At 41.9% G+C, this 14,103-nt stretch overlaps 1 protein-coding gene across 2 annotated transcripts in view; it reads right to left on the reverse strand.

Moving 5' to 3' along the window:
* Positions 1–370: 370 nt before the first annotated feature.
* The window catches only part of LOC114355471 (zinc finger protein 260-like), a 33,842-nt gene continuing 20,109 nt past the window's right edge, over positions 371–14,103 (reverse strand). The window contains exons 10-18 of one of the 2 annotated variants that reach the window (XM_028308331.1): positions 12,782–12,883; positions 10,990–11,120; positions 6,825–6,899; positions 6,255–6,393; positions 5,206–5,315; positions 4,042–4,180; positions 2,219–2,350; positions 1,391–1,591; positions 371–1,102 (exon numbers count right to left, since the gene is read on the reverse strand). In XM_028308331.1, coding sequence (XP_028164132.1) covers positions 920–1,102; positions 1,391–1,591; positions 2,219–2,350; positions 4,042–4,180; positions 5,206–5,315; positions 6,255–6,393; positions 6,825–6,899; positions 10,990–11,120; positions 12,782–12,883 — 1,212 coding nt within the window. In that variant the 3' untranslated portion in view covers positions 371–919. The remainder of the gene's footprint in view (positions 1,103–1,390; positions 1,592–2,218; positions 2,351–4,041; positions 4,181–5,205; positions 5,316–6,254; positions 6,394–6,824; positions 6,900–10,989; positions 11,121–12,781; positions 12,884–14,103) is intronic. The other variant, XM_028308322.1, reaches the window with a different exon arrangement.

Raw genomic sequence — 14,103 nt, forward strand, 5'->3', positions numbered from 1 at the left:
CCTTTATAATATTAAAATAGGAATATTTACTTTTACAGTTATGTACTACAGCTTAATTTATGTATCACTATTGTTATAAAAATTATAAAAAAATGAGTTTGTGAATGTTGAGACGCAAAATTATTGAAAACTAGCTTTCCGCCCGCGGCTTTGCCCGCGTGGAATTTTGTCTGTCACAGAAAAACTTTATCGCGCGCGTCCCTGTTTCAAAAACCGGGATAAAAACTATCCTATGTTCTTTCCCGGGACTCAAACTATCTCTATGCCAAATTTCATCATAATCGGTTGCGAGGTTTAAGCGGGAAAGCGTAACAGACAGACAGACAGACAGACAGACAGACAGACAGAGTTACTTTCTCATTTATAATATTAGTTGGGATAATACTTTTACAAATGCCTACGGTTATAAGGCAGTTTATAGCTAAATCTTATAAATACATTCGTTTAATATAGACACACTATTCTTAATTCCATTCATTAAATAACATCGCACATCAGTATATTATTATACTCTCAGACCATTTGTGGGGTCCCTACGTACCCCACACGAGTATTTAGTTTGGAATGCAAAAGTATAATAGGATAAATTTCGTAGTCTAGAATTCGAGATGCTAATTTTTATTTGAGATTCTTATTGTCGAAGGCCTGAGTATTGGATCGCCATCTTAGTTAGTTGCTACCCCCCGTAGCAGAGTGAACTACATTCGTACCGCATACGACTAATTGGAAGGGGGTGCTTAAGCACACCATGTCACTATTTAGTAAGGGGGTGTATAAGCTCTCCATGTGAGTATTTAGCCAGTGAGGTGGCAAGTTACCCCATCAGTATGTAGACCGCTAGTCTTGATGCAACAGCATTTTCTGCTATATTCATTGGTGGGGTGCTTTCGCACCCCAAGCGACTTATTCCCTACCAGTCCTAGTCTTCATGCAGCGGCCCCTTCTGCCACGGCGCGGGGTCCCTCGGGCCGCGTTGTCCGCGCGCGCGTTTAGGCCACGGCTTCTTCAAATGCACATGTTCTACGTGGGCTCTCTGCTCACCCGCGGTCGTGAAACATTTGCCGCACGTCTCGCACTTGAAAGGCTTGAGGCCGGTGTGGATCTGAAACAAATCATTACAGCTCATTCATTCTCCTCGAATTGATAGGGTGCATTCATACCCCAGTGCAAGATACGCTTATACTTCCAGGTACAAGCATGAATAAGAATAACTTTATTAACACACATATAACAAGACAATACAAAGCTTACATTTAAAAGGTTAGTCTTCTGAGTGAAACATAGTGAGCAACCACAACTGTTGGGGTGCACTAATACCCCACGCTTAAAATTAGTGGGGTGACTTCAGACCCCAGCGCTAAATAAAAAGGTAGATAGATAAGATACTCACAAACATGTGTCGTCTTCTATTATTATAGAAAGCAAAGTGTTTCCCACACAGCGGACATTCGTACGTAGGTCTCGAAGCGCCATGCACCCTCATATGGAAGACCAAATTAGTTTTCTGAGTAAAACTCTTCTCGCATCGGTCGCATTTGAATCGTTTCTCGCCCGTGTGAACCCACATATGGTCCTTTAGGAGCGCCATGCTCTGGAAGGAAATTGAGCTTTAATTTGATATGGTGAAAGTGTATTTTGCATTGCTTTTGGGTGGGACGGTAAGGTTCAAAACTATGTAGCTAAAAATATCATAATTTTTTAAACTAATTTTTAAGGTTCAAGTGTCTGGATGCGGGCGGCGCAGGACCGGTCTTTGTGGAAATCCTTGGGAGGCCTTTGTCCAGCAGTGGACGTCATTTGGCTAAAACGAACGAAACGAAACTTATTTTTCCAATACCTTTTTTAAGTGCTTTTATTTAAGGCCTACCACAGCTTCGAACTAAAGTCGCTGACATAGCACAACGGATTAGCAAGATGAAGTGGCAATGGGCAGGGCACATAGTACGCAGAACTGACGGCCGATGGGGCAGCAAGGTTCTGGAGTGGAGGCCGCGTACCGGAAAGCGCAGCGTGAGACGTCCACCCACAAGGTGGACCGACGACCTCATAAAGGTAGCGGGAAGGCGCTGGATGCAGACCGCCACCAACCGGCCATTGTGGAAATCATTGGGGGAGGCCTATGTTCAGCAGTGGACGTCCTGTAGCTGAAATGACGATGACAATAATGACAGACAATAATGTAGACCAATCCTAGTTCTAGTAGAGCGAGACAACGAACCTGGAATATCCTGCCGCACTGTTCGCACATGCACGGCGTCTTCATGGCGGGGTACTTGGTTCGATTCTTGTCGGGGTGCGCGCGGCGGAAGTGCTGCGCGTAGAGACGCAAATCGCGGAGCTGGACCCCGCACTAAAAGAAATTGCAAAAAAATAGTCAGTAAAATAACAAAAAAAAGTGGGGTGCAAATTACCCCAAAAATGTTATCGGTAAATATGTAGTAGAATCCAAAAAAATATCCAGTATAATATACAGTGACTTCTAAACTGTGGGGTAAAAAAGTAATTTTGACCCCGTATGGGTGTGCATTGAACGCCACAACACCTAAGACTTTAACGGTGGGGTGCAAAAATACCCCAAGTATTATTTCATACAGTAGGACACATAATCTGCAACCCATGCCCGGCTCGCTGTGTCATGTAAGTCTATGTTGGCCTTCTTACACGGGGTCCACGGGCCCCCTCTCACACGGGGGGTCCACGGTCATCACATGGGGGGTATATGGTCCCCACACGTGGGGGTCCACGACTCAATCAAACGGGGGTCCACGGCCCATCACACGGGGTCCACGGCCACCTCACACGGGGGTCCACCGGCTCCTCACACGGGGGGTCCACGGTCCACAGCCCCCTTCCATATGGGGGTCCACTTCACTGGGGGTCCAGGGTCCACAGCCCTCTTCCATATGGGGGCCACTTCGTCCAAGGTCCATGGCCCCCCTCTCAATGGGGGTCCAGGGTCCACGGCCCCCTCACACGGGGGTCCACCGCCTCTTACAAGATGGTCCACGGCCCTCTCCCAGTGGGGGTCCAGGGTACACACGGGGGTCCACGGTCCTACCTGTTCGCAGGTGACGGGCCCGGCGCCGGCGGGCCGGGCAGGCGAGGGCGCGTGTATGACGGGCCGCCGCTCTATTTTGACACTTGTCTATGGTGAACTGGCCCCTGGGCCTGGGGTCCACGACCTATCACATGGGGGGTTCACACTTTCACAGCCTCTCACACGGGAGGTCCACGCCTCCCTTTATATGAGGGTCCATTTCACTGTGGGTCCAGGGTCCACGGCCCCCCTCCTACTGGGGGTCCAGGGCCCACGGCCCCTCTCCCACTAGGGTCCATGGTCCACGCTCCTCCCACTGGGGGTCCATGGTCCACGCCCCTCCTACTGGGGGTCCAGAGTCCACAGCCTCCTTCCATATGGGGGTCCACCTGGGTGCGACCTGCCTTGATGCAGCTACTCTATGGTGTGGTAGCCCTCCTCAAATGGTGGTCCACGGCCCCCCTCACACAGGGGTCCACGACCCCCTTCATATGTGGGGTCCATGACTCTCATCACAAGGGGGTCCACGACCCAATCAAACGGGGGTCCATCGCCTATCATATGGGGGGGTCCAATGGGGGTCCAGGGTACACACGGGGGTCCACGGCCTTACCTGCTCGCACGTGACGGGCCCGGCGCCGGCGGGCCGGGCAGGCGAGGGCGCGTGTATGACGGGCCGCCGCTCTATCTTGGGCATGACGCGACCGTTGCTACCTGTGTCGAGTCGATGAATAATGTATGGTGTGGTAACTCTCCTCACACGGGGGGTCCATGGTTCCTTCACACGGGGGTCCACCGCCTCTTACAAGATGGTCCATGGCAACCCTCACAGGGGGTCCACACCTCAATCAAACGGGGGTCCATTGCCACATTCAGACTGGGGGTCCATGGCCCCTTAAGACGGGGGTCCACGGGCTCCCTCACATGGGGTCCATGGCCCCTTAAGACGGGGGTCCACGGCCCCCCTCCCACTGGGGGTCCAGGGTCCATGACGGGGGTCCTACCTGTTCGCACGTGACGGGCCCGGCGCCGGCGGGCTGGGCAGGCGAGGGCGCGTGTATGACGGGCCGCCGCTCTATTTTTCTCATGACGCGCCCATTGCGTTCCGTGTTGATGCTTTGCGAGTCGTTTCTTATTCGGTTTCTGTAATAAATGGAAAATAATGGATATTAATAATTTTAGACTTAGAGTAGGCGCACACCGTTGATTTTTCGTCGGCCGATAGTTTAGTCGGGCAGTTGATCAGTATGGGCATGTATGGGAGTGCGCACACTTCGCCGATTCGATTTGGCCGATTCTTCATACAATTTAAAATCGGGCACAACTATCGGCCAACTAAAAATCAACGGTGTGCGCCTACTCTTAGGCTTTTTACATATCTATCTACCTTCTACACAATACAGTTACCAAAATAAATACCAAATCTATAGTAGAGTCATGTTTTGATAGCTCATAAAAATTCCTGTAAGGTAAAGACCGGTCCGAGCAGACAGAATTTAGTCCAATGACCCCAAGCTACCCATCCTTATCGCTCGCGCGTGATTATGTTGCTGTCGCGCTCGCACACTCACTGCGGGCGCCCGTCGCACAGTCGCGACAGCAACATAATTACGCGCGAGCGATAAGGATGGGTAGCTTGGGGTCATTGGACAAAATTCTACGTGCTCACAGACCGGGCTTTAGAATATATTATCATCATCGTTTCAACCATAAGTCCACAGCTGAACATAGGCCTCCCCCAATGATTTCCACATCGCCCGGTTGGTAGCGGCCTGCATCCAGCGCCTTCCAGCTTCCTTTACGAGGTCGTCGGTCCACCTTGTGGGTAGAATACATGGAAGTGTTAAATATTATAGACTAAGAGCCAGTGAACGCTAGACCTACATCATTTTATAAAATCTGAAAGTTTGTGAGCGTATGCTCCCAATATAGGATAGAATGTTGGTGAATCATGAAGTTTTGGTCATCAAGCCTTTGGCAGACAGTTTTGACAGTTCCAACTCCTTGCCAGACAGTTTTTTAGGATAGCTGCCAAAGCCACGATGACCCAAACTTCATGATCCACCAACATTGTATCCTATATTGGGAGCATACGTTGACAAACTTTCAGCTTTTATAAAATGACGTAGGTCTGGCGTTCACTAGCTCTTAGTCTATTATAAACTCACGGGTCATTGTCGCTGCTGTGTTTAGAAGACAGTTTGAGATGACGGGCGTGCGCATCCTCCGATACAAATGTGACATCGCACACGCAGCAATACGGACCTTCTAGCGGCACCTGTGATATGAAACAATCATGATCCATCTGTGAGGGAGTTTAAATAAATATCTTTCGACATTTTACACTGCGCCATTTTGTCCCAAACTAAGCAAAGCTCGTAATATGCATCTATAATACTATTATGTGTATGTCTATTATATTTCTTTATATTATGTCAAATGTCAAATGTCATTTGTCACCAACCCCTACTCTTCCCGCGGGTGTCGTAAGAGGCGACTTAGGGACTACACATCAAACAGAGAATGGGCAGCAGCGCTCTCTGAAAAACATCAATCTTTTAAACTGCGATCTCCAACCCGCCTGCCAAGCGTGGAGATTATGGCAAAACCCTCCACTATAGTGGAGGAGGCTCATAGTCCAGCAGTGGACTGTAAAGGGCTGTTGATGATGATGATGATATTATGTCATTTATTGTATGTAATCTTATGTAAGTCAGTATATTATTCTAAATGTAAATTTTTTGCACCGCCTTACTCTTTCTGTATGACCCGTGATTGACTGGCAGAGAATGCCATCCGGCATTAAGTCCGCCACAGTGCATTGTTTCTATGTGTGCTAAAGTTTAAATAAATAAATATCCTACTAACATTATAAATGCGAAAGTTTGGATGTCTGGATGTCATGATAACTGGATGTCTGGATGTTTGTTACTCTTTCACGCAAAAACTACTGAACGGATTTTGTTGAAAAGCGTTTTGTCTAAAAAGCGCCATCTATCGTCATAGATTAAAATCTACAGCGCTGGAGTCCGCTGGAAAAACTACTGTTTTTGAAGATTAAGATTAAAAAAAATAATTAAAAGATCATTTATTCACCGAGACAAGTTAATACAATAAAGTAGATGTTTAAACGCGCTCACAAACTTCGTGTGCGTCCACACGCACTGTGAGACCTCATAGTAATATATATCATAGAATACGGGCGTTAGTCACTCACCGTTTTATCCGAAAGTCTGTGTTTCTTCTTTTTATGTACTTCAATGCCTTTTTTACTAACGAATGTGAATCCACACAGCTCACATACAAAGTCCGATACGTGCTTGATTCGTATATGGCCCATGTAGGTTGTTAGTTTACTGCAATTGAAAATATTCATTGTGTTCTTTAAAAGTCAAATTACCTATTTTTTGTGTGATTGTGCATGTGTATTAAAACATATTAGGCTGAGATTGGAACTTGCAATGACATTACAATAGGATATTTGAGGTGGCAAACAATAATTGACGTACTTTTTAAAACTGTCAAAACGAGACTCATAGATTTTGTATGGTACTACTTTTTTCAATTACAGTGCAAATGAAACATTTTAATTTAAAGGTAATTTAAAATAAATTAAGTTTTCAAGATCAGAATGAAGTGTCTTTTAAAAAAGTTGTGATCTATTGTATTTAAAGTTGCTTTAAAAAACTTTAATTATTATGTTGGTATTATCGCTCTCTCGATCGAAGAGCACATTCATAGAAACGCATAAAATATGAAAGCAAGTGATGTTTATGTTTGTACTTACTCGAATTCGCTGGGACAATGTGGACATTGGTAGCGAGCGCCCGCGTGCCATTTCTCATGCTCCCTCGCTACACCTCTGAAACATTATGTAATTTATTTAAATGGTATTATTTTTTGAATAACACCTAAAGGCAGGCCTGGCTCACTCCGCGCGGTACATCCGATAATTACCTACAGCGAAGCGCCCCGCCGGCGGGTATTATATCAGTCGAGTGTTACGCGCGCGCTCGTCAGGACGCTGGCGTGCGTTGTAGTATGATTATAATTCTATGATCGAAGTATTATTTAAAAATGGACATAAAGAGAAAGAAATATTGTGCGGCGTTCGGGTGTTTAAATTCGAAAAGTTTAAATTCGGGTGTGCAAATTAGACGCAAGGCTAATGGAGTAAAGTTCTATGGATCGATGATTGCAGAGTCACCTTAAGAGCTCCAGACGGCCATGTAAGTGTATAGAGAAGGTGCGGAGAAGAGTTACTACGCAAACAGACAGTTTTCATAAAGAGTTTACTCCATTAGTCTAATGTCCAATTTGCATGTTCTCTAGAAAACTTAAGTCGCACTTCGCGAAGCTATCGGAGAAGTTCTGGTCCTCGAGCTGGTCTTCGAGTATGCAGGTTATGATCCTCCATTCTTCTTCTTATTGTGTGCTTACTGATATTCACTGGGCTTGCTGTTTGTAAACGCTGGCGTATATCAAACGTAGTGAGATCTCGATTTCTTGATACTGCAAGCACGATAATCGGGTCATCGCGCGCTGACATACACCTTAATTCCCCACTTCTTGGTCTTCTTGTGTAAAAGGCGGTCTGGTCATGCCTTTTTAAGGTGTATCTTAAGTTTGTACGCCATAAATTGAAAGTTTCAGCCATCTCCCGCTGCATACGCCCTTGACTTCTAAGCAACACTATTTGAGCAACTTGAGCTGGAGTAATGGGCATTATTCTCAAATTTTGGATACAAGAATAACCCTAAGATTAATTTAAAAACAAAAAACAAAACGCCAAACCCTTACAACATTTAATATCGAATTGAAACTTACTCGTACTCTTTACGCTCCAACAACGAAATGCGTTTCTATAGTCAAAAAAGTTAAACAGACGCATTTTTTTATTAATCTAGCCTCTTCAATTAACAAAAACAAATGTTCTGTTAACATGTCACACGAAACTTAGGTATACAACACCTATTTAGCCTCATATCTGGGTGTTTAGGCTTGGGCCAAATTCCGTGCCGCTGAGTGTATATAGAGCCAGAAGGACATAGGATACTTTTTATCCCGTTCGAAATAAAAAAAAAGTCTGCTTATTTATTGCCATTAAGGCGGAACAAAGTTCGCCGGGTCAGCTAGTTTATATATATAGATAAGATAAGTGAAATATAGGGCAAGTAGCAAAACTATTTATCCGTTATACCTTCATTGGTTGGGTTATTGGCGGTCAAGCTGTAGATCCTGGCTACACAGGAGTTGCAGTGGTGGGAACGAGAGGTGGGAATAGTCCCGTTATCTGTTATTCCCATTGTAATATGATGATGAAGAAAAAGGCCACCTCTTTCAACTTGACTTAGGAGCCACCTTTACTGTTGGCCTTGTAAAATCCATCTTAAGATGGAAGCGCCCTCCCTGAATGAACGACTGCTAAGCTAATGTACGTTTTCACCATCGATCCCTAATTTTTAAGTGACCTCTATGGACACACATAACAGGAATTTCGTTTTCATAGGGGCCACTTAAACATTAGAGATTGGTGGTGAAAACGGGCGTAAGTCCTTAGTAATTCTAGGGTTATTATGATGATAATAATAATAAATAATAAATATCCTTGGACATTTACACTGCGCTTCTAGTCCCAAACTAAGCAAAGTTTGTACTATGGGTACTAGACAACAGATATAAACATACTTAAATGCTTTTTTTTTGTAAATACATCTATACTAATATTATAAAGCTGAAGTTGTGGAACATGACGCTCAACCACCATAAGGAGTTAGAGCATTTAATTTACACAATCTTGGTTTGTCTATATATACTGGGCATGGTAAAAAACTTCGTCACCGCGATGCAGGATTGTATGCGCGGTGAAGTTTGCCATAGTAAGATCGTAACAGCGCCATCTGTTGGTACGGTTTGTAGTGGCGCAATTTATTAATCACAGTTTGTTTATTTGGTTGAACGCGCTAATCTCAGGAACTACTGGACCAATTTGAAAAATTCTTTTTGTGTTGGATAGTCCGTTAATCCCTGAAGGCTTTAGGCTATATATCATCACGCTAAGACCACTAGGAGCGGAGCACCAATGAAGAATGTTTCAAATCAGTGATTTTTTTCCTTTTGAGAGCTGACGCTGCGTAAACGGTTAAAGTTTCGCATAAATTATGTATGATAGGATTTTCCCCTTTAAAAGTTCTACAAAAAAGTCCGCTACAGCATATGTCTATCTTTTATGGTTGGCTCACTGTAACCTTTTTGTCTGGATGTCTGGATGTTTGTTCCTCTTTCACGCAAAAACTAATAAACGGATTTTGTTGAAACTTTACAGTATTATTATTTATAACCCAGGCTAATATATAGGCTACAATTTATGACGATATGTGACAAACTAAATTTCAATAAATAGTTAAGAGGTGAGAAATATCCTTAAAAACGCCATCTATCGACGTGCTTTTGACGGTCGTAAACATTCATGAGAGCGAAGCCGTGAAACGTATCATTAGTCCTAATTAGGAACTAAATATTACATTTATAGAACTGTTCATAATATTTAAAATTTAGTCATTATAGATATTTTATGTAATTGAATAATTCACTGTGTTTAAACGAGCAAATCAAAGTCTAAATTAGTGACCGCCATCTATCGACGTGCTTTTGACGGTCGTTAACATTCATGAGAGCGAAGCCGTGAAAAGTATCATTAAAATTTTATGTAATTGAATCATTCACTGTGTTTAAACGATCAAATAGTATTCAAACATTTAGATAATAACGTTAAAAACCATTTAAAAATCCTATGAGAACTTTTTCGACTTCTACACGGACAAAGTCGCGGGCAAAAGCTATTTGTAAAATCATCATCATCATCATTTCAGCCATAGGACGTCCACTGCTGAACATAGGCCTTTGTAAAATAATTAGACTAAATTATTAAAAGTGCCTACCCAAAGTCATTAGTCCACGCGGACGAAGTCGCGGGCACAGCTAGTACTTAATATACATAGAAAACACCCAGACCCGTCACAGATATCAAAATTCATCATTTAAATTTCTGCCCGGGCGGGAATCGAACCCGGCACCTCTCAGCATAGTAGTCCGTTTTGAACCACTATAGTCTTTTTCACGTAAGATGATCCGTATGACACTTCAAGGTTATCCATATTACGCATACTACATAATTATGCAGAGTATTTTTGAAAAAATATTTGTATTTTATTAGCAATATAATAAAAAAAAATTAACTACTTGTCTTGAAATATGTAGTAAAATCTGAGTCTATTGATGATATTTTAATTAAATACGATGTAAAAATATTTTTTATTTAATGTACGCAATGTGTGAAACGGAATAGATTTAGTGCTGGGGTATTTGTTGTATAATAAAATCGATTATTTCCGCGGTTCATTAATCGATTGCAGTGAATACTTAGTTATTAAAAACATCACAAAAATCAACTGTATTTTTCGATTATTGACTTTAATAAACGCATTGAAAATAAATTAATAGTTTTTCATTTAAAGAAACAGAACCAGTACTTTTTAGGAATCGTTTTTTTGAACACGAACTATGAAATTTGAATATTATTAATAATAAATTGTTACAATAATATTTGTAATTAAAAAAAAACATGTTTTTTGTTAAATAACATCTATACAAAATATTTCTCTAAAAGTAGGTTTTACTAACTCTTCGAAAAAAAATCGATAGATAAATCGCTATGGTTTAGTTATGTGACATCTCTAAATCTTTCAAACTCGAAACGTCATACGGATCATCTTAGGTGAAAAAGACTATACACTAAACGGCCGACAATGATGATCATGATACCGGTCCGACCTCATAAAGGTAGCAGGAAGGCGCTAGATACAGGCCGCTACCAACCGTGCGATGTGGAAGTCATTGTGGGAGGCCTATGTTCAGCAGTGGACGTCCTGTGGCTGAAATGATGATGATACCTGTTTCTAGTGACGAAGGGGCATCCTTTGCAACTAAACTTCTCTGTGTGTTGTGCTGTGAGATGCTTCCTTAGAGCGCGACTGGTCTTCAGGCGAGTCTTGCATATGAAACACTCGTACGCGCCGCATTGCTGTTAAACAAATTAATGGTTAATTAATTAAGCCTTTAACCTTTCATTGCTATTGTACCTTAAGACAAGGGAATAAAGTTAATTGGTGGTAAGTATTTCACCGCAATCGCGCCTGGTGTTAAGTGGGATGCAAACTAGGATGGTGCATAGCTTGCCCTGTAAGTGCCTATTCACTCTCGCTTTGAAAAGGCCTGGATTATTGTGTTAGGGAAAGACAGCAGCAGGCAACGAATTCCGGTCCCTAGTAGAATCGGTATTATGGTGGGAACTATATTCCCACTACTGATAAAGGGTTAAATAAGTAATTATGAGATAAATTCTAATTTAGGAGCGTGACCTAGAGACATTCTCTCCTAGAGACAGTTTTGCTAAACTGTCGATAGAGAATGTCGAGAGGACTATCGGTATGTGATGTCGAAATACATACATATTACATATAGTAACACCCAGACTCGTCACAGAAATTAAAATTCATCATCATTTCAATTTCTGCCCGGCCGGGAATCGAACCCGGGACCTCTCGGAATAGTAGTCCGTTTTAGAACGACTATACCAAACGGCCGACAGATACAGATGACAGAGCCCCGATTACGGTAACTTTTAACGTCTACAATCCAGACACGCTTCTCGATTCTGCGATACGATTGGTCGTTCAACAGCGTACGTCAGCTGTTTTGACCAATCGTATCGCAGAATCGATGAAGCGTGTCTGGATTGTAGACGTTAAAAGTTACCGTAATCGGGGCTCAGTAAAGAATCTCGCGGTATTATCCCAAAGACGTCATGAGGCAATCAAAAACCCGACGGATTAGCAAGCTGAAGTGGCAATGCACTACATATATCCCGTTTTATTTTTCATTGGATTATGTTCTTATTTTATAATAAAAATTGATCATGGTCGTTGCAAAAATTGGCAAGTTCCCAAAGGTTTGGGAAGCCCTGCAACAGCTATAGCCAATTAGGCTGAATTGCACCACCTAACATTAACGGTGACTATGACGATAACCGGTACTTTTTTAAATAAATAATTAATGTATGGAGATTGACAGATTTTTAAAATTTACAAATTCGCGATTGGTCCAATTGGCGATTGGTCCAATTCGCTATTGGACCAATTCGCTTTTTTCTGCAATAGTAGTAAAAGTTGAATAACCTCCTTATTTTTTTTCATTTTGGATATCCTTTTATTTTGGACCAATTACGAATTGGACCAATAGCAAATTGGACAGATCGTGAAATGGACCAATAGCGAATTGGGCTAATCGCGAATTGGTAAATTTTTCACGTTTGGACCAATTGCGAATTGGACCATAGCGCCTAAACGATTTTTGACGTATGTTAAAGTTAAAGCAAGATGGTGAACCCAGCCTTAATACGTTGACTTTAGAATAGACATGTTGACACCACCAATCAATTGACGTACTTTTTAAAACTGTCAAAACGAAACTCTCCCATAGATTTTGTATGGCACTACAAGCAAGTGACGTCACTATTTTGTCAACTCAATTATACTACTTTTTTCAATTACAATGCGACCAAAAATCGTAATTTACAGGTAATTAAAAATTAATTAAGTTTTTAAGACCAGAATGAAGTGTCTTTTTAGAAAAGTTGTGATTTCGAATTATCGGAGAATGGTGTCAAATTGTTCATTTACTGACCTCGCTATGCCTGACTGCGTGCGCATTATACCTCTCCGCGACAAGGAATCCTCTGAAGCAGATGACGCATTTGTATGGCGCCGTCTTGTATGCTGTGCTCTCCTGTAGATAAGTCCAAATAATCGATTAGTGTTGCCGCATAATCGATGGTGTAACGATTTATTCATCGATAGTTCAAATGGAGCCTAAAATATTTCGATTCTATCAAAACCAAGATCGATAAAACTTTTTCAAATCCAAATACACTGGTCATCACAAGAATCGGCCCACCTACGTTTTACAGGAAAACTCGTTTCTACTGACACAATCATGGTGCCCCAACAATATTGGTGTTATTTGAAAGCCCAATAAATATCCTTAAAGAAAAACACATTTAATTTCTTAATAAACGATTAACATCAATAAATGTGACTTGAAAAACTTGAAAAAAGACCTCACTTTGGGCTCACCTCTGGGATCAACTGGACCAATTTTTATGGTTATAAAACCAAATAAAGATCTCACTTGTCCTCTTTAACAGATGGATAGCGATTAATCCCAACTTAACAGTTTTATAGCCATAAAAGTTGGCTCAAGCGTAACTACCTATTTTTTGAAGAAGTGACTCTGGATTCTTCTACAGACACATTTTTGGGGTAAAAACATTTCCTTTAATGAAATGAAGTTTAGAACTAGGCTTTTAAATGGTAATATAGTATAGTAATATTGGTGGGAAGTGGGGATGCATACGTTTGAAAGTGCTTGTCGCTGGTGGGTCGATTTTTATGATGACCAGTGTAGTTTATTCAGTACATAGGCCCTATCCAGGGCAATTATACACGTCCCATAGCTTGCTCTGCCACTCATAAACAAACTCATAAAACTAATTTATGTTTGCGAGTAGGCTTTTAATAACTTAAAAAAAAATATAACGGACTTCAAATGCGTGAACACAAATAATACCTATTCAACAAAAAAATAATCGTTCAAATTGGTTCATAATCGGCGGAGATATTGCTTATAAAAAAGTTCATCCCCTGTAATGTGGGAATTTTAAAATAATTCACAACACTTACAAAGAAAATAAATTTTGTTTATTCTTGTAACATTGCATAGTTAGTTAATACTATATTGTGGGATATTGTGGGTAAGTTGGCCGAGATAAGGTGGTTTGGCTTGCTGTGCAGAGCGGTACTGCCCTGGTGATGATGAATCCTTGGCAGGACAACGACGTAGGGTATGTTCGCCAGATCGAAGCTCGTACAGTGAACCCCAATAAGTGGGGGATACACACGCACAGAGTTTATTAATAATCTTTCTTTGGATACGGCAAATAAATTTAA

Source organism: Ostrinia furnacalis, unplaced genomic scaffold (assembly GCF_004193835.3).
Source record: "Ostrinia furnacalis isolate ACB-3 unplaced genomic scaffold, ASM419383v2 OfSCF0197, whole genome shotgun sequence".
Classification (NCBI taxonomy): domain Eukaryota; kingdom Metazoa; phylum Arthropoda; class Insecta; order Lepidoptera; family Crambidae; genus Ostrinia; species Ostrinia furnacalis.